The sequence below is a fragment of the Aedes albopictus genome, chromosome 3 (genome assembly GCF_035046485.1).
Source record: "Aedes albopictus strain Foshan chromosome 3, AalbF5, whole genome shotgun sequence".
In the NCBI taxonomy this organism is placed as follows: Eukaryota; Metazoa; Arthropoda; class Insecta; order Diptera; family Culicidae; genus Aedes; species Aedes albopictus.
In genome coordinates, this window is record NC_085138.1 from 250,943,762 (window position 1) to 250,964,159 (window position 20,398).

General features: G+C 40.2%; 1 protein-coding gene across 4 annotated transcripts in view; it reads left to right on the plus strand.

Moving 5' to 3' along the window:
• The first annotated feature begins 5,341 nt into the window (after nucleotides 1-5,341).
• LOC109422264 (uncharacterized) overlaps nucleotides 5,342-20,398 on the plus strand; it is a 60,458-nt gene continuing 45,401 nt past the window's right edge. The window contains exons 1-3 of one of the 4 annotated variants that reach the window (XM_062860113.1): nucleotides 5,342-5,534; nucleotides 5,604-5,651; nucleotides 16,848-17,285. In XM_062860113.1, coding sequence (XP_062716097.1) covers nucleotides 5,508-5,534; nucleotides 5,604-5,651; nucleotides 16,848-17,069 — 297 coding nt within the window. In that variant the 5' untranslated portion in view covers nucleotides 5,342-5,507 and the 3' untranslated portion in view covers nucleotides 17,070-17,285. Of the gene's footprint in view, nucleotides 5,535-5,585; nucleotides 6,693-16,847; nucleotides 17,286-20,398 lie in introns of those variants that run through there. The other 3 variants (XM_062860111.1, XM_062860109.1, XM_062860108.1) reach the window with 3 other exon arrangements.

The window sequence follows — 20,398 nt, forward strand, 5'->3', positions numbered from 1 at the left end:
TTTTTTTGTATCTTAATCATTCATTACAATCATCAATTTAAACAAGGTATATACACAGTAGTTACACGCAAATTGAGTATATAATAAGCAACATTTAATAACATATTTCATTTCATTTGCTATAGAAATTTTGATTTTTTTTTACAGGCTTTATTTTTCACTTGCGTGTCAGAAATACATTTTTAACTTACCCTGACTCTAGCGTCTAGCCTAACATGAACTAATCATATAAAGAGCTACCCAAGCAACACACATGTTATATAAAAGTAACGACAGCGCAAGTTTTGGTTGTATAGAAGTTTATTTTACGTTATTTCAACACAATGTTAAAATTACGTAATATAAACTTCTATACAACCAAAACTTGCGCTGTCGTAACTCTATTATAACATGTGTGTTGCTTGGGTAATCTTAAGAATAGAAGATTGCAACGATTTTTGATGAAAATTTGCAATAATTTTCGTTGTCATTTAAATGACGTGAATAAGATCGCCGAAGTGAAAATTTACAGAGAAATGTGTTGTTTAGAAAATATTGCTGATTAAGTTTCGGGAGCTCGCATGACGCTCGCGTGAAAACAGTGATTTGCAAAAGAAACAGAAAGAATGTTGGTGTCTTAGGCAAACCACTCATTTTTCCATTTACCATCGAAATATCAATTGACTAGCCTCTGATCGTTCAATTGACATCAGCTCCAGCCTCAGTCAAGGCACATATCATTCAATTGAGTCCCAGCTAGGAAGCAAAATGTGTGGTGTTGTAGATTTAAAGCTTTTACCATCATTGATGATGTCAAACCCAACATCAACCTATCATTCACCTATTTTTATTTTGGCCACCAAACCCAACATAGACCCAATAGTTGTTCAATGTTGGTCCGAAAGTGGCCCAACATTCGATATGTTTTTAGTCAGGCGGCATTTTGTAGGGTTTTTCGTCTTTCGTGTCCAGCTACTCATTCGAGTGACAATCTATTCAATTGACAAGGATTCGCTTCTCATTTGATAGGTGCTCTGATTGAATGAAATCGTTTTGAACATGACTGGAAGGAAAAATGACTAAAAAGATATGTTGGTTAGTGTTCAAATGAATGAGATGTTTTTTGCAACACTGGTTATGCACACTACTGTAACATGAACTTTCATTAAATAGTATTAGCGCATTTGCCCAAAAGTACACGCGGAAAATCCCTGAGGAAAGGAACAGCCGCGTTTTTTGCTCCCCTTTTACTCAATTCTTATGGGAGATAGCATTGCGGCGTTTCCTCAAGTGCGGTTGTTCCTTTCCAAGAGGATTTGCCGCGTGGAATTTCGTGCAAATGCGCGTTTCGAACATTACAAAGGCCTTATCATATTCAGCAAACCAGTCAATATTAAAATTAAGCGAAATGAAAGACGTGAACGAATATGTTTGATGTAAGGATTGCACTATTCTTCTATTCGCTTTACAGAGATATTTTCTGCCAGTGAATGGTGACATTTATTTGTTACAATATCTGGCATCAACATTCTGACGTTACATCCCAACTGGGGCAGCCTGCTTCTCAGCTTAGTGTTCTACAAGCACTTCCACAGTTATTAACTAAATGCTTTCTTTAGCAAGAAATTATCTTCCAAATTAGGTAAAAGGCAGATGGTGGCTCTATTTTGTGTAATAATAAATAAAACTAAGTTTCTCGGTGAAGAATGCTCTCAAGAGCATGAATCAAACCCAGTTGCTTATCCAAACCATTGATTTCAGTTCACTCACAGGGGATACTCAAAATAATTGCGACAGGTAAAATTTTCACTTTTCAAAAAATGTTCAACTAGCTGTAACTTTTCGAAAGGGTATCAAATACTCTCAAATTTTTACTAGTTGTGTATCAGTGGTTAAAATTTGGAAAAGATAGGACTATTCTACACGAAGTATCAATGGTTCTAGAAAAAAGGTATAATTATTCGATAGCCAACTTTGAGCTTTTATATCTCCGGATTAGCTATTAAAAACTTTCGATCAATCTTAAAATTCTTTACACGGCCCATTAACCCTCCTAGGATGTTAGGATTAGCACACCACGCAGGCGTAGTGTACAACCAGCGTGGCTATCTGGGTCATATTGAGCCCAGTATCTTACTACACAGAAAGAAATTCTGAAAACTACACTTGACGTGAATATTAGTTCGCTCAAATTTCCATTGAACTTCACTCGAATTTATTTATTTATTTATTTATTATTTATTTAAGTTCATCGGACCTTAAGGTCTACATAAACTGTTAAAATACATAAAACACACATTTACTTAACTTAATCTTAAACATAAACAACACTTGTCACGTTACAGTACTTACAGTACACAACCAATCTAATATTAAAGTAAACCAGATCGTCGAATTCTGTTTGTAAAACGATTGGACGGCTCGTCAAACTCGAACAGATCTTCCACAATGCTAAATGTCCGAATACATGCGGCGATGGGCTCATTGTAGCCATACAAGGTTCTGTGGAATCTGTGCACAAGCAGGGTTGAGTATCGCAGCTCTCTACTAGGAATCCGGAAGTTGATCATCGCTCGCAGCTCTGGAGAATCTATTTCCCCATTAATAAGTTTTGCGATAAACACAGCCTGCTGAATTTTTCGCCGACGTTCTAATGTGTCCAAACCAAGCAATTGACATCTCGCCGGATATGGCGGTAGGTTAACTGGATCTCGCCATGGCAAACTTCGCAACGCCATTCGAACAAAACGTTTCTGAACTCTTTCTATCCGCAAACACCATGAAACCTCATGCGGAAACCATACAATAGAGGCATTTTCAAGAATTGGACGTACAAGCGAGCAATATAACGTCTTGAGACAATGTGGGTCGTTAAAATCTTTGGCAATTTTGAGGATAAAGCCTAAACGTTGCCTAAAGGGCTCCCCCAATTTACGCTCCGTAGGCGACTGGGACATGCTGATTTCACAATATTCCGAAAGTCCTAGGAGAAAGTGTGAATGCTTCTTGAATTTCGGGATCTCAAAGAGCACTAACTGAAATATAGGTACCGTCTACCCCCGTTGGTTTGAACGACACCTCATGCAAACCAACGGGGTTCATTTTTTAATTTGAACTTCTAGTAACCCTGTGAGCATCGAAAAACACACTGATGTTAACCCTTTTGTTTTGATTCTGCGTTCCGTTTCACCCCGTTCCATGAACAGAATGACGTTTGAACCATTTTTAGTTTGAACGATGTTCAGATTAGAGGGGGTCAAATTAAAAAGTGTTTAGATTAGATGAGGTCAAACCAACGGGGGTAGACGGTAGTGATGTTGTAAAGCTGAGAGGTTTCCAACCTGGGATCAAGGGCCATGCCAATTTATCAAGAATCGCAAGTGCGATGGGAAATTAAAAATGGTTTTCTAGTTCTTCATCTCAAGAAACATTTATTACAATATGATGGCGTTGCAAAAATCAGTGGTTCTCAAACTGGGGCTACGGGCCGTGCTGGTTTCGCAAGTCCGAGGAGAAAGCGTAAACACAGACAAACAGACGTCAGACGTCTCACTATACTCACTTCCCATCGTTTCCCTTTTTAACGGATAATTCAAATATTCTATAGTTCGTAAATTTCTCGCTTACGGCGCCATCTACTCAGTCGGTTTACGAAACACCGCACAATTAGCATTGGGCGATTATGTTTTCGTGACGATAGTTTTAATCGCATTTGATTCTAAGTGATACGTCTGCTTGTCTGTGGTGTAAATGTTTTTGGGATTCTTCGTCTCAAGGAATACTTATTGCAATATACAGGTGTTGTAAACCTCAGGAGATTCCAATCCGGAGTCAAGGGTCATGCAAATTTCTCATGAATTTAAAGTGCGATGAGAAAGTGAAAATGGTTTTTCAGATTGTACTCTCCAGCAGCATATTATGATAGAGTTGCAAAAGCTCAATGATTTCCACTCTGGGGTCACGAGTCAGACTCTTGAGATCTCCCTCAAACCCCCTGGAATCTCCTGAGAACCTCTGAAAGGTCCCTGGCCCTCCTGGGATCCCCTGGGACCTCCTGGAACTCCCCTGGACTTCCGTCGTCTGTCACCTAAAACGAATGAGTTCGTGGGAAGTTATCAAGCCGGCTTCATCGACGGCCGGTCGATAACGGACCAGATCTTTACCGTACGGCAAATCCTTTTGCCGTGAATACCAGGTCCCAACGCATCACCTGTTCATCGACTACAAAGCGGCATACGACAGTATCGACCGCGCAGAGCTATGGAGACTCATGGACGAAAACGGCTTTCCTGGGAAGCTGACTAGACTGATTAAAGCAACGATTGACGGTGTGCAAAACTGCATATGGGTTTCGGGTGAACTATTCAGTTCATTCGAATCTCGCTGGGGACTGCGACAAGGTGATGGACTCGCATGCCTACTCTTCAACATCGCTCTGGAAGGTATGATGCGACGAGCCGAGCTCAACAGCCGGGGAACGATTTTCACAAAATCCGGTCAATTTGTGTGCTTTGCGGACGACATGGACAAATCGCCAGAACATTTGGAACGGTGGCAGAGCTGTACACCCGCCTGAAACGCGAAGCAGCAAAGGTCGGACTGGTGGTGAATGCCTCAAAAACAAAGTACATGCTGGTAGGCGGAACCGAACACGACCGGATCCGTCTGGGTAGTAATGTTACGAAAGACGGGGATACTTTCGAGGTGGTGGAGGAATTCGTCTACATCGGATCCTTACTGACGGCTGACAACAACGTGAGCCGTGAAACTGCGGTCGAAAAGATTCACCCACGCACCAAATGCGCCATGTACAAAACGCTAATAAAACCGGTGGTCCTCTACGGGCACGAGACATGGACCATGCTCGAGGAGGACTCGGAGTTTTCGAGCGACGCGTGCTAAGGACGATCTTCGGCGGTGTGCAGGAGAGCGGTGTGTGGCAGAGAAGGATAATTTTCAAAGACTGTGTAAAAATTGTATGATTTTTTTTATTTCCAGAATGTGCAGTCCAAATTAGCAAAACATGACGTATTTTATGAAAATATGTGCTGCTGGATTTCCAAATCCTATAAAAATCGAAAGTGGGTCGCAAGCACAAAAAGTTTGATAACTCCTGAATTAGATGATTCTTTAACAACGCCAGACATTCTCGGTGTTTACTTGAATAAGATTAGATGTAGTTTGCTTCCATCTTAATCTAAAGTAAAGATTTAAAAAATACACAGCTGGTGAGCGTTTTGACCCCAGTTCCCTGCAGTTTATCAAATATCACTGTGTTTTTCTGTGTCCATTGCACTTATCTGTATATGTTGCTGTATTAGTCATGTTGAAACTAGTCGTAGCACACTAGCAAGTCTCATTATTTTTGCTTCGCCTATTGCGCTGGTGATCAGTCAGTCACATCGACATATTCCGGCGCGTCACAGCCTTCGCTCAGTAATTGTTCCCTAAACAATCAACTTATTAAAGTTTTTTTTTGTTTAGAATTAAAGTACGCAAGTTAGCGTTGAGAATATTAGGAGTAGAACATGAATATTTCTGAACTGCCACCAGAGGTAAGTTAGCGAGTTTCATAAAGTCATTCATCAACATTTCAATCGTAATAGTTGATTGTATTTTTTTAGATGATGGATAAAATTTTTGCATATCTTACATTCCGCGAGCGTCTTCAGGTATCCCGCACATGCAAATTATGCCACGAGCTGATATTCTGCCCACAGTTTTGTAAAAGATTATTCCTATATTTGAGGTCATCAAAAGATCTTGAGAAGCCTTACGCTAGGGAGATGTTGGCACGTTGTCGTAATATAATGATAATGTGCTCAAATTACGACGATCACCAGCTGCGATTGTTGAAGGATTATATGAAGGGAACTTCACTAAAGTTGCTCAAAGTATGGGCAGAAAATCATACTGCCAAACGTATTTTGGAGACGATTTTAAAGGCCGTGCCGGAATTGAAAAATTTGCATCTAGTGTTGTTAGGAAAATCAGACCAATGCACTGATGAAATCATACGAATAACGCATCAAAAACTGAAACGTGCAGTACTTATTGGACATGGGAATTATGAAATCGAATGTAGTAAATTGACTGTTTTGAGGTCCGACCAGGTGAATGAGAAAATGGTCCGAAGCATAGGCTGTCTTCAAGGGCAACTGCAAGTCTTACAACTCTGCGGATATCGTCATTCACCCCATATCGGTGCTGTATACAATGTTTTATCCCATTACCACTGGGACCATTTGCGAGAACTTGAATTAATCAGTTCTTCAACTACTGACGGTCTAGAGAAATCTCTTAAGCAAATGCCTTGCTTGCAGAAATTGAGCTTGCATGGAAATTATCAAATTTTTACTGGAGAGGAAGTCGGAGCAGCAACATGCTTGTCAGAGTTAACATTGAGAGGATATTGTATTGATACGGATTCGTTTAATAAGTTTCTCACTCGTTCATCCTTGAAGAGAATTTCTCTACTGAATTGTATCTGTTGTTCGTTAGAAGTACCCCTGAAGTCAGATTCTATCAAAGAATTAACTCTCGAACCGATGACGATGTGTCAAAAACTGCTACCCGTGTTCCCGAGTCTGGAAAAGCTAGATCTACAAGGCATGGATAAAACGGACTGTCATCATACATTGTTGCAGATATGCGAATACTATCCAAAGCTGGAACGTCTAACCTTGTGCGTAGTACCCGGACAAATTGGAACGGTAGGTATCTTTAACGATACGGTGATAGATTTCAAAAAACTATTTTTTTTTTCATAATTTTTTTGTATCTTAATCATTCATTACAATCATCAATTTAAACAAGGTATATACACAGTAGTTACACGCAAATTGAGTATATAATAAGCAACATTTAATAACATATTTCATTTCATTTGCTATAGAAATTTTGATTTTTTTTTACAGGCTTTATTTTTCACTTGCGTGTCAGAAATACATTTTTAACTTACCCTGACTCTAGCGTCTAGCCTAACATGAACTAATCATATAAAGAGCTACCCAAGCAACACACATGTTATATAAAAGTAACGACAGCGCAAGTTTTGGTTGTATAGAAGTTTATTTTACGTTATTTCAACACAATGTTAAAATTACGTAATATAAACTTCTATACAACCAAAACTTGCGCTGTCGTAACTCTATTATAACATGTGTGTTGCTTGGGTAATCTTAAGAATAGAAGATTGCAACGATTTTTGATGAAAATTTGCAATAATTTTCGTTGTCATTTAAATGACGTGAATAAGATCGCCGAAGTGAAAATTTACAGAGAAATGTGTTGTTTAGAAAATATTGCTGATTAAGTTTCGGGAGCTCGCATGACGCTCGCGTGAAAACAGTGATTTGCAAAAGAAACAGAAAGAATGTTGGTGTCTTAGGCAAACCACTCATTTTTCCATTTACCATCGAAATATCAATTGACTAGCCTCTGATCGTTCAATTGACATCAGCTCCAGCCTCAGTCAAGGCACATATCATTCAATTGAGTCCCAGCTAGGAAGCAAAATGTGTGGTGTTGTAGATTTAAAGCTTTTACCATCATTGATGATGTCAAACCCAACATCAACCTATCATTCACCTATTTTTATTTTGGCCACCAAACCCAACATAGACCCAATAGTTGTTCAATGTTGGTCCGAAAGTGGCCCAACATTCGATATGTTTTTAGTCAGGCGGCATTTTGTAGGGTTTTTCGTCTTTCGTGTCCAGCTACTCATTCGAGTGACAATCTATTCAATTGACAAGGATTCGCTTCTCATTTGATAGGTGCTCTGATTGAATGAAATCGTTTTGAACATGACTGGAAGGAAAAATGACTAAAAAGATATGTTGGTTAGTGTTCAAATGAATGAGATGTTTTTTGCAACACTGGTTATGCACACTACTGTAACATGAACTTTCATTAAATAGTATTAGCGCATTTGCCCAAAAGTACACGCGGAAAATCCCTGAGGAAAGGAACAGCCGCGTTTTTTGCTCCCCTTTTACTCAATTCTTATGGGAGATAGCATTGCGGCGTTTCCTCAAGTGCGGTTGTTCCTTTCCAAGAGGATTTGCCGCGTGGAATTTCGTGCAAATGCGCGTTTCGAACATTACAAAGGCCTTATCATATTCAGCAAACCAGTCAATATTAAAATTAAGCGAAATGAAAGACGTGAACGAATATGTTTGATGTAAGGATTGCACTATTCTTCTATTCGCTTTACAGAGATATTTTCTGCCAGTGAATGGTGACATTTATTTGTTACAATATCTGGCATCAACATTCTGACGTTACATCCCAACTGGGGCAGCCTGCTTCTCAGCTTAGTGTTCTACAAGCACTTCCACAGTTATTAACTAAATGCTTTCTTTAGCAAGAAATTATCTTCCAAATTAGGTAAAAGGCAGATGGTGGCTCTATTTTGTGTAATAATAAATAAAACTAAGTTTCTCGGTGAAGAATGCTCTCAAGAGCATGAATCAAACCCAGTTGCTTATCCAAACCATTGATTTCAGTTCACTCACAGGGGATACTCAAAATAATTGCGACAGGTAAAATTTTCACTTTTCAAAAAATGTTCAACTAGCTGTAACTTTTCGAAAGGGTATCAAATACTCTCAAATTTTTACTAGTTGTGTATCAGTGGTTAAAATTTGGAAAAGATAGGACTATTCTACACGAAGTATCAATGGTTCTAGAAAAAAGGTATAATTATTCGATAGCCAACTTTGAGCTTTTATATCTCCGGATTAGCTATTAAAAACTTTCGATCAATCTTAAAATTCTTTACACGGCCCATTAACCCTCCTAGGATGTTAGGATTAGCACACCACGCAGGCGTAGTGTACAACCAGCGTGGCTATCTGGGTCATATTGAGCCCAGTATCTTACTACACAGAAAGAAATTCTGAAAACTACACTTGACGTGAATATTAGTTCGCTCAAATTTCCATTGAACTTCACTCGAATTTATTTATTTATTTATTTATTATTTATTTAAGTTCATCGGACCTTAAGGTCTACATAAACTGTTAAAATACATAAAACACACATTTACTTAACTTAATCTTAAACATAAACAACACTTGTCACGTTACAGTACTTACAGTACACAACCAATCTAATATTAAAGTAAACCAGATCGTCGAATTCTGTTTGTAAAACGATTGGACGGCTCGTCAAACTCGAACAGATCTTCCACAATGCTAAATGTCCGAATACATGCGGCGATGGGCTCATTGTAGCCATACAAGGTTCTGTGGAATCTGTGCACAAGCAGGGTTGAGTATCGCAGCTCTCTACTAGGAATCCGGAAGTTGATCATCGCTCGCAGCTCTGGAGAATCTATTTCCCCATTAATAAGTTTTGCGATAAACACAGCCTGCTGAATTTTTCGCCGACGTTCTAATGTGTCCAAACCAAGCAATTGACATCTCGCCGGATATGGCGGTAGGTTAACTGGATCTCGCCATGGCAAACTTCGCAACGCCATTCGAACAAAACGTTTCTGAACTCTTTCTATCCGCAAACACCATGAAACCTCATGCGGAAACCATACAATAGAGGCATTTTCAAGAATTGGACGTACAAGCGAGCAATATAACGTCTTGAGACAATGTGGGTCGTTAAAATCTTTGGCAATTTTGAGGATAAAGCCTAAACGTTGCGTGGCTTTTGAAACAATCATGGATCGTTGGCAATCGAACGCTAGTTTTGCATCTAGTTGGACGCCCAAATCACAAATTTCAGCAGTTCTTGTCAGAATAGTTCCATTGATATTATAGCCAAACAAAACTGGACTATCGAGGCGATTAAACGAGATTACGTGACACTTTGCTACGCTGATGACTAATTTATTTCTATGGCACCAATCAACAAACAGTTGAAGTCGATTTTGCAGACGCAAACAATCATCAACAGATCGCACCTCAAGAAACAGTTTGAAGTCATCAGCATAAACTAGCTTACAACCGTCATCAAAAAGCAACGAGACGTCATTAAAAAACAAAACAAACAATAATGGCCCTAAATTACTTCCTTGTGGAACTCCTGATTTGTTTGAGAAGGGTGACTAAATAATGTTGTTAAGCCTCACACGTAGAACTCGTTCTGTAAGGTATGAACTCAGCCATGTAACCAGTCTCAAGGAAAACCCAAGTCGAGAAAGTTTATGGAGGAGGATCTGGTGATCAATTTTATCAAATGCGGCTTTCAAATCTGTATATACAACATCCACTTGTGCTTTGGCTTCCATGGAAGCTAAGCATTTGGAAGTGAAATTCAACAAGTTTGATGTCACGGATCTTCCTGGCATGAAACCATGCTGGTCAAAGGAAATATAATTCTTTGCACGATCTAACATAGCTCCACTTACGATTATCTCAAAAATCTTTGAAGATGCGGATAAACTTGTTATTCCACGGTAGTTTGCAACATTACGTCGGTCACCATTTTTGAAAATTGGGCACATAAATGATTGCTTCCATAAATTAGGAAACTTCGCCTGTTCAAACGATCGATTAAAAATAACGCTCAATGGCTCAGCCAAAACATGGATGCAACGGCGAAGGACGACTGAAGGAACACCATCCGGTCCAGGAGAAAACGAGCTTTTTAATTTCCGTGCCGCATTAATAACTAGCTCTGGTGTAACTACGAATGCATCCAAATTAATAACGTCGCACGGAAGCTCAGAAGCAACCCCTGCCGCTTCCTGCTGCGAAGTAGTATTGCTCGAAAACACACTAGCGAAATGTCTCGCAAACAACTCACATGACTCCTCAGTGGATGTAGCGATCATATTGTCAAAATAAACATTAGAGGGTATCGTCGATGTTTTCCGTTTCGAATTGACGAACTGCCAAAATCCTCGTGGATTAACACGTAAACTGGATTGAACTCTGAGGACATATGATTTGTATAGACCGGCATTTAAGTGACGATATGCATTGACTGCACGACTGCACGGCGCGGGCATTTAGACTAGTTCGTTGCCGTCGAAGTTTACGCTGCAAAGCATTTCTCTCACGTTTCAAACATATAAGAGTTTGTTGCTTGCACGCAAAATGTGGCGGCAAATTGTGGGGGCTTCTTGATAACGGAGGCGCGTTGGCATATTGCATAAGACTAGGATTCCTCCAAGAGCTCCGGGATACTTCTAGGAATGCCATCTTGCGAAAGGAACTCTTGGAGGATGCTTAGAATGTTCAGAAAATTTTGAAAATATCACGGCCATAAATATTGCAGAAGAACATACATCTAGGATGCTTTTAAAACAAGATATAATTAACCCGAGCAGAAGGGCATACCTTACAAATACCATGCGAAGAGCAACATGTGCTCTAATACCTAAAATTGTTATTGCTGCGTTATTCTACGAAATGTTATGAGAACATCATAATAACAGTTGGAGGTATTTGAGCAGAGTTTGGTATATATGTAGTACTAGCTGTCCCGGCAGACGTTGTACTGCCATTTTGATTGTGATTGTTTGACATCTGCTGGGGAGTCATTTTGGCACCGCACTCTAGATTGGTTTTATTGTGATCGTTTTGAATTTCTTCCTCGCTCATAACAATTTCAGTTATTTCTCAATTGCTCTTCTTTGAAGTTGATTTTCGTAACTTTTTTCACTTATAAACACAGCCACAATGAATACGAATCAAACCCTGCAAGAGTCATCCCGATTGGTTCAGCCGTTCGTGAGTTTTGTTGCCTCAAAGGGACTTCAAACTCATTTTTATATATATAGATGTATTGGTTTAGCAGTGAAAATAACCGAAGAACAAAATTTGCTGTTACATTATGAAATCATCGAACAAATAGAACATTCAATAACAAGAAATGTTATTAGTTTGTTATTCAATAACTTTGACATAACAAATATAGCACTTGACATTTTAGGTCTGCATTCATTATTGAAATAACAAGACTTGTTATTTTCTAGGTGTTATTTATACAAAATTTTAGTATTCGTTTTTGTTATTTTGCCTCATATTACCACCTAATGTAGGGCATATCAAGGTATGGTAGTATTTAAGATAAATACCATGATATGTTATTCTCTTGTTATTTTCTTCTGCTCGGGAATCTAGATCAATTTAATTATATCTAGACCAGCTTTGATGGTTCTGAAAGATAAATCTAATAAAATCAATATAACTTCCCAGAGACGAGATGCTTCTACCATAGACAAACAGACGTAACACTCTTCAAAACGGCTTGGCACATGCATTTAACAGTGTAGAATTAGCAAATTGTTAAAATACACATAAATAAAAACAAAAGAAAAACATGCATTTAACGAATCAAATCAAATTTCATTTGATTTGCGCGATCGTGCCACCAGATGCGCCAGTGTTCGATCGCTTTGACGTTTGCCAATGTACACGTTGCTGAATGATGCAGACGAAAATTACAGGCAATTTGTGTAGTAGTGTGCGTGTCTGCAAAACGTCAAATCGAAATCCATCATGACCGACAGTGTCGCACGCGGTTCTACCAACAGGTAGCAGTGAGCTCATGAAAATGACACCGGGCAAAAGTTTTTGATGATTTTGCTCTAAGAGTTATGTACGGAGATCACCCCCAGAAGATACAACCCTGATCATCAGAATGCACTTGCTTTCGCTTTCGTTTGTGGCTGACGATGGATGACCTAGTTAAAAACAACATCATTGTACAAGCACTACGTTCGAGCTGGGTACCAGAACAATAGCCGCCGTATTCGAAGCAGCAGTAGGCACAGCATCCACGTATTATGAGGCAAATATCACGCGAGCAGATCTGATGGGCGATGAGAGTGACGAAACCAATCTAAAACCCGATGACCTGCCGAACCTATCCGCGAGCATCTCTACCCGGTACTCTATCGGGAGATGACCGTGGGTCAACTGATGATCTGAAGGACAGCCAGGAGCCAGTGCTCTTCCGATCGCCGTCGGGTAAACTTGTCGTAGCAAATTAAATGTAGTAGATTAGTTTTAATAAATGTAGTTTGTAGAGTGTCGTGTTTTTCTAAATAAAGTGTTGTTTCCTGTATTAAGTGTTTTGTGTAACCCAAGTGATTCCGAGGAAACCCACAACCCAAGGAGAACCCCAGGGACACTTATCAGGCCACCACATCGAGCCCCAAACACTCTACGTCGGACAAGTGGACAATCTACCCCCTCCTACCCGCAAGCGACATCAACCAACCGGTCCAGTCAGTGTTGGAGTCGGTAGCACGAATCTCCACTCGAAGGAAAAGGGGTAAGAGCCGACTATCCAACAAGTTACGTCTGTTTGTCTGTGCCTATACGATGCATGCCCAGAGCACTAATGGATTTTTCCAATAAAGATAAGATCTTAAATAAGCAAATTTACGTATTTTATAAACGAACCTTTAGGCCATATATTATTTTCTAGCAACCCTGATGTTCTAGAAATAATATCTCTTGATTTAAAAACAATATTTAAAATAAAAATGTGTGATTCGATAGTACGTATACTAAACGAAGCGATTGTGTACGTACTATCGAGGTATGCCTCTCCCCTTCCAAACGTAAAACTTTGTATGGTAATGGCTAGTTTCCACTTCGTACGTACTGTGCAAAAAGATAGGACAAATGTGGAGCGGACCTGGTTGGATGGTTAGAACACTTGACTATCACGCCGAGGACCTAGGATCGAATCCCACTCCCGACAAACTCACAAAATGTGAGTTCTTCCTTCGGAAGGGAAGTGAAGCGTGGGTGCCGAGATGAACTAGCCTAGGGCTAAAAATCTCGTTAATACAGATACAAAATAAAGATAGGGCAAAGCAAAAGAAAATATGTTCCCGCCAAAAACAAAAGCACGTGGGTTTCGCGAAGTGACCGATGTTTTTGAATGTATTTGTGATGAACGGCAAGAGTGGCTCAGTGTAATGAGTGTGCTTGCTGTCAAACCCCATTTAATGGAATAAAATACTTTTAACCGTTATGTGGCCGGCAAACTTTTTGCTTTTTTTCTACACTGTGTATTTTAAATGGGTACTGGGTACCCGGGTACCCTGCCGGCCACATAAGGGTTAAATCTGGTGACGCTGTTATGATTAGTGACTGTCGCGCTTATATCAGAAGCCAGAGGCAGATAATCGCCATACTCTGACGTTATATGGGAAAATTTTAAATTGATCAGGCCCCAAATAACTGTGCAAAATTTGGGCATTAATGGTTTAGCCTACATCTTGCGCATAACAGTTGAAGTTTGTATGGGATTTTTAATGGGAAAACATACTTTTTCGTATTTTTCTCGAAAGTTGCTCATATTTGTCATATACCATATAACCGCTAATGTAAAAGTATAGCCCAGGATGTGTCGAATGAAAAACTTTGCCGAAAACCGCATAGCGATCCGATGCATGTGGAAAAAGATATAGTCCTGGAAGGTCCTGGAAATTCTGACCAAAAATTATAAGATTTTATTATTGATGTTATTCCTTTACATGTTAAATGTTAAGCACACTCAGTCGATCAGTAGGTAATAAATTTGTCACAAGACTCGAATCGTTTTGCGGTCTTCGACAAAGTATTTCAAAAAGTACAAAACATACTGGTATCAGGTATCAGAAGGCCGGCTCCAGAGGCACGTTATCCTCCATTTGGGACATTTGTGCCATCGCCAAAATAACAGCCTATTTCATCATCTACCTGAGGGAAAAGGAAGGAAAAAGGATTTGGATGGGGACAGGGACAGGTAGGGAAATAGGAAAAATACCCTGGAAGAGGATACTAACGCACAAGCGAACCACAATGGATTGAAACAGCGCCCTGAAAAGGGCACTGTAATAACGCATAAAGCGAAAGAGAGCCTATAGCTCTTTACCACAGCGGGTTAAGAACAACAGAATATCCTGAAGATTCAGGTTTCTGAAGTCAGTTTCACTTAATAAGTGTTTACCGAATACTCGGAAACGCAGTTGCGCAAAAACTGGACAGTTACATATCAAATGATACGAAGTTCCATAATCAGATTCACAGCTATCACATGCAAATGAATCAGCTTGCTGAATATTCGCCATGTGATAGCTGAGTCGGCAGTGACCAGTCAATGCTTTGAACAGCATGCTGAAATTCTGCTTAGACAGATTAGTTAGATACTTCGCCACCCGTAGAGATGGCTCAGCACTATACAATTTGGTTTGACGACATGACTCCAAACTATTCCAATATTGTCTGTGTTGAGTGACAGCCCAGGTGTGAATCTGAAGCTTTACCCAACACTTCGATATCGGAATAGCTGGCTCAGGGCCAATGAGGTCATGTGATGCTCCAGTGCGAGCTAACTCATCAGCAAATTCATTTCCAGCGATGGAAGAATGGCCAGGTACCCATACAAGGTGAACAGCGTTTGCTGAATTCAGCTCCTTGATTTGAGTTCGACAAGCGATAACTATCTTCGACCTGGAGTTGGCCGAAGCAAGTGCTTTAATAGCAGCCTGGCTATCTGAACAGAAGTATATTACTTTGCCCATTACGTGCTGCTGAAGTGCTGATTGCACTCCGCACATAAGAGCAAAGATATCGGCCTGAAAAACGGTACAGTGTCTACCAAGTGAGTAAGACTGATACAGCCTTAGCTCACGAGAATAAACACCAGCACCTGCTCGACCTTCGAGAAGGGAGCCATCAGTGTAACATACGATGCCGTCTGAAATACTTCTTTCCAGATAACCAGATGTCCACTCTTCCCGGGAAGGGAATTTCGTGGAAAATGTCCTATATGGAAAATTACAAGCAATTGTAAGATCACTTGGAGCAAGGACAATTTTATCCCAATTCACCAAAAGTGGAAACAACGAGGTGTGTGTTGATGTGCGGTTCACAGGAGTTTCCTCTAGTAGACCGAGTACCCGTAACCGGTAAGAACAAGAAAGGGCTTCTTGTTTGAGATGAATGTGTAGTGGGGCAACGTCAAAGAGAGCTTCGAGCGCTTCGGGACGCGCGCCATTGCAAAACGTACAAAAACAATACTACTAAAACACTACTAAACACGCTCATCGTATGCAGCACGAGCGCGATGCAGTTTCAGCCAGGGGATCCGCAAGCAGCAAGGTAGACCCAATGCTCATATTTTGCGAGTGTGTTAGTGTCGACTGACAACGCGACCTGGAACCTGGTCGAATCCTGCTTGGAAATCGGTTTGTGTTGCCGATGGGGATGGCCCGCGAAACCGCATAGGGCACTGCATGAAGTTCTCTCCTTCTCTTTCATACTTACCGAAATTATGTAAACAACAAGGCCAGGAAACGTCAAAATCCCATATAAAATCAAAACAATGCAGTGCTTTATTGTGCCTGATTAGATTAACTGACAATCTGGGTCAAGTTTTATTGATGCATGCCGTTTGGGGTACCTACTTATAAATTAAAGGTGCGGCTAAAGAAAGTGGTCACAGTACATCAATAAAGCAGGGCATTGAAAAGATTCACATTGAGTTGTCCAAAAAATGTCTCACGAAACCTAATGCAAGCCTATCCATATACGTGAGAACAAAAGATGTTTACAAAGTTCTTACAGATAGATTAACATGGGAAGTTTGAACACAAATCCCTACCGCTCAGGCATTTTAATTGGTCAATAAACGCATATTATAATCGAAAATACAATTTCACACTGACATTTTTGCTACTCAATCCAATTACTTTTTGTTTCTACTTGTGCTCAGTTTGGAACCACCTAAATCTTTTAAATCATATAGTTGGGAATACCCGCAAACGAAATTTTTCATCACTTATCAGTTAATAAAATCCTTAATTTTTATTGATTCTTAACAATATGCTCAAAGTCCGTAACCGCCTTTTAAATCCTATCTACCCTAGAACTTATTGAACTTTACTCTAAATCTTTCAGATGAGACCAATGCCGGATTCAACGGATGTGACCACCAAAAACCCCATTTCGCTTCTGAAGAAATTAGATAAACTGAATGTTCTTCATATAACTCGAATAGATTTGACCGGAATCGATTGGACCACATGTGAAGGTAGCAATGTGAACTACATTCACCTAAAAAGATGCAGTATCGACGGAACGGGAGCCGAAAAATTAGTGCGAACCTTCAAACATCTGTGAAGATTCTTTCTCGACTATTGCTATCTCCGACAACCACGTGCTGATTTGTTCAACATCGATAAATCCAGTACCGATGGACTGCATTGGCTGGCTCGATACTGCAAGATTTCCTATTACGATGTTCATATTGAAGAGCTGCGCGAAGGAGCAAGGGTGTCATCTGAGATTTCCTAATACACTCTCTTTATAAATCATTAAATAAATATTTATTCCTAAGATTACCTCTTTTTTCCTAAGATGGCTCTTTTACATTTACCTGATGGATAGTGTTATTGACTTACATATTCACTAATGCTGTGTAGATTCGTGTCACATGTGTAGATGCTTGAGCGATGACGACGGAGTACATACATACATTTATTTGTTCAACATCATTAAGACAAGACATAATCGACAATAGTACGCCACAATACTCGGTTTGTGGCTGCCGCTCTTCATCCTCGGTCGCGCCCAATGCTCGCCAAGTCACGCTCCACCTGGTCCGCCCATCGTGCTCTCTGCGCGCTCCACGCCTTCTTGTGCCAACCGGATCAGTTGCAAACACCAGCTTTGCAGGGTTGTTGTCCGGCATTCTTGCAACATGCCCTGCCCACCGAATCCTACCTGCTTTGGCCACCTTCTGGATGCTGAGCTCCTGCACACCGCCGAAGATCGTTCTTAGCACGCGTCGCTCGAAAACTCCGAGTGCTTGCAGGTCCTCCTCGAGCATAGTCCATGTCTCGTGCTCGTAGAGGATCACCGGTCTTATTAGCGTTTTGTACATGGTGCATTTGGTGCGTGGGTGAATCTTTTTCGACCGCAGTTTCTTCTGGAGCCCGTAGTAGGCCCGACTTCCGCTGATGATGCGCCTCCGAATTTCACGGCTCACGTTGTTGTCAGCCGTCAGTAAGGATCCGAGGTAGACGAATTCCTCCACCACCTCGAAAGTATCCCCGTCTATCGTAACATTACTACCCAGACGGATCCGGTCGTGTTCGGTTCCGCCTACCAGCATGTACTTTGTTTTGAAGGCATTCACCATCAGTCCGACCTTTGCTGCTACGCGTTTCAGGCGGGTGTACAGCTCTGCCACCGTTCCAAATGTTCTGGCGATTTGTCCATGTCGTCCGCAAAGCACACAAATTGACCGGATTTTGTGAAAATCGTTCCCCGGCTCGGCTCGTCGCATCATACCTTCCAGAGCGATGTTGAAGAGTAGGCATTAGAGTCCATCACCTTGTCGCAGTCCCCGGCGAGATTCGAATGAACTGGATTCTTTTAGGATTTTCAGGAGGAATCCGTGGAGCAATTCCTATAGGAATTCTGGAGGAAATATTGAGGGAATTTTGGCAGACATTCCTAGAGCATTTTTCCCAGAAGAAATTTCAGGAGCAATCTCTGGAGGAATTCCTGGAGGTAATTCTGAAGGAATTGCTGGAGGAATTGTTTGAGGAATTTCTGGATGTATATATGAGGCCTCCTGGAGAAATTTCCGGAAGGAATGTCTGAAGGAACTCCTAGAGGAATTTCTGATGGAATTCCTGTAGGGATTTCTGGAGGGATTTTTTGAGAATTTTTTTTATAATTTCGTGAAGAAATTGGAGGAGTTCCTGCAGATATTCCTGGAAAAATCCTGGAGAAATTCATGGAGGAATCCGTGAAGGATTTCATGGAGATCTCTCGCAGAATTCATCGACGAACTCCTGCAGAAATTCTTGGAAGAGTTCCGGGAGGAATTCCTTTAGGATTTTCTGGAGGAAACCGTGGATGAAATCCTGGAAGAAATTCCTGCAGGCATCTTGGAGGAATATCTGGAGGAATTCCTGGAAGATTTTTTTTGGGGAATTCCTGGAGGAAATCACCTAAGAATCCTTGAAGGAATCTCTGCAACAAGGGTTCCGATCGGAATTTTCTATCCAGGAATTCTGACTCAATCTATGGAGTCTTCACCAATTCTAGCATCACTAATCGACCAAGATTGAAATACTTTTACAACGTCATTATTATTTTTTTTAATTGTTAATTTTCTCGATCGTGTACCATGATTCTATTTTACACCATGATCATATGCACCATCATTGTAGTGCCCCCCTTAAGCAAGAACCCTGCGCACGCTACCCGAGCAAAGGCGGATAACAAAATAATAACAAGTTCTGTTACCTGGTTATCATTCGTTTGATAATTGAATTTGTTATTATTTAGGTTGAATTAAGAGCCAACATTATTGTTCTATGAGCACTTCCACAGTTATTTACTGAGAGCTTCCTCTGCCAATGACCATTTTGCATGCGTGTATCGTGTGGCAGGCACGAAGATACTCTATGCCCAAGGAAGTCAAGGAAATTTCCTTTACGGAAAGATCCTGGACCGATCGGGAATCGAACCCGTCACCCTCAGCATGTGTTATACAAAATTTTATTCAATACTACATTTAGTTATCAACATTAAAAAATACAGCTGATTGATAACAGGTTTTATTATCATTCAGTTATCATTCAGAGCTATTTTACCGACCAAAATAGTAAAAATCTACTTTACCGACATAGTTAGCCATTGAAAAAAGTTTCTTATAATTATAATTCAACGGTGACCAAAACCCTTAAGATTAAGAAGAAAAAAAAATTATAATTCATGTTTTCAACTATTGCGCTCAGTGGGTCTCGAACCCTGATCGAGTGATTACCGGTCACAGCCGATACCCCAGTACCAACAGGACTCAATGAGAGGGAGAATGGTTGAAGGCTACGCTTTCGTACTGCCAAGGGCGTAGCCAGAGGGGGGCAGCCCCTAGGCCCCTAGCCGACAGATTTTTTTTTTCATTCGAGCCGACTCAAAGATTATCAATAATTCAAGAGTTCCAGAAAAAAAATATAAAAAAAACTATTGTCTAGACTATTATAATAATTGAGGTTTTTATTCACAATTATCAAACCTTTTTCTCTTGAGAATCACAGGAAATTTCGCCAAGTATTTCTCCAAGAGATCTACAGTCAGGTTTTTTTTTACGCGGTTTTTTTTTACGCGGTTTTCATTTACGAGGTTTTTTTTACGCGGATTTTTGAATTAACGCGGTTTTTTTTACGCGGATTTTTGAATTAACGCGGTTTTTTTTACGCGGATTTTTGAATTAACGCGGTTTATTTTTACGCGGTTTTTTGAATTAACGCGGTTTTCATTTACGTGGATTTTTAATTTTAAGCCTGAATTTTTCCAAGCATTATTATAGAGTTTTTTTTTACATATTTCTGTAGTTTTGGTGCTTAACAGCATTAAAAAGGTAGAATATGATGCAGAGTAATTTTCTGGATATCCAAGGACATCCAAACTGTTCTGAGTTTAGATCCTAAAGC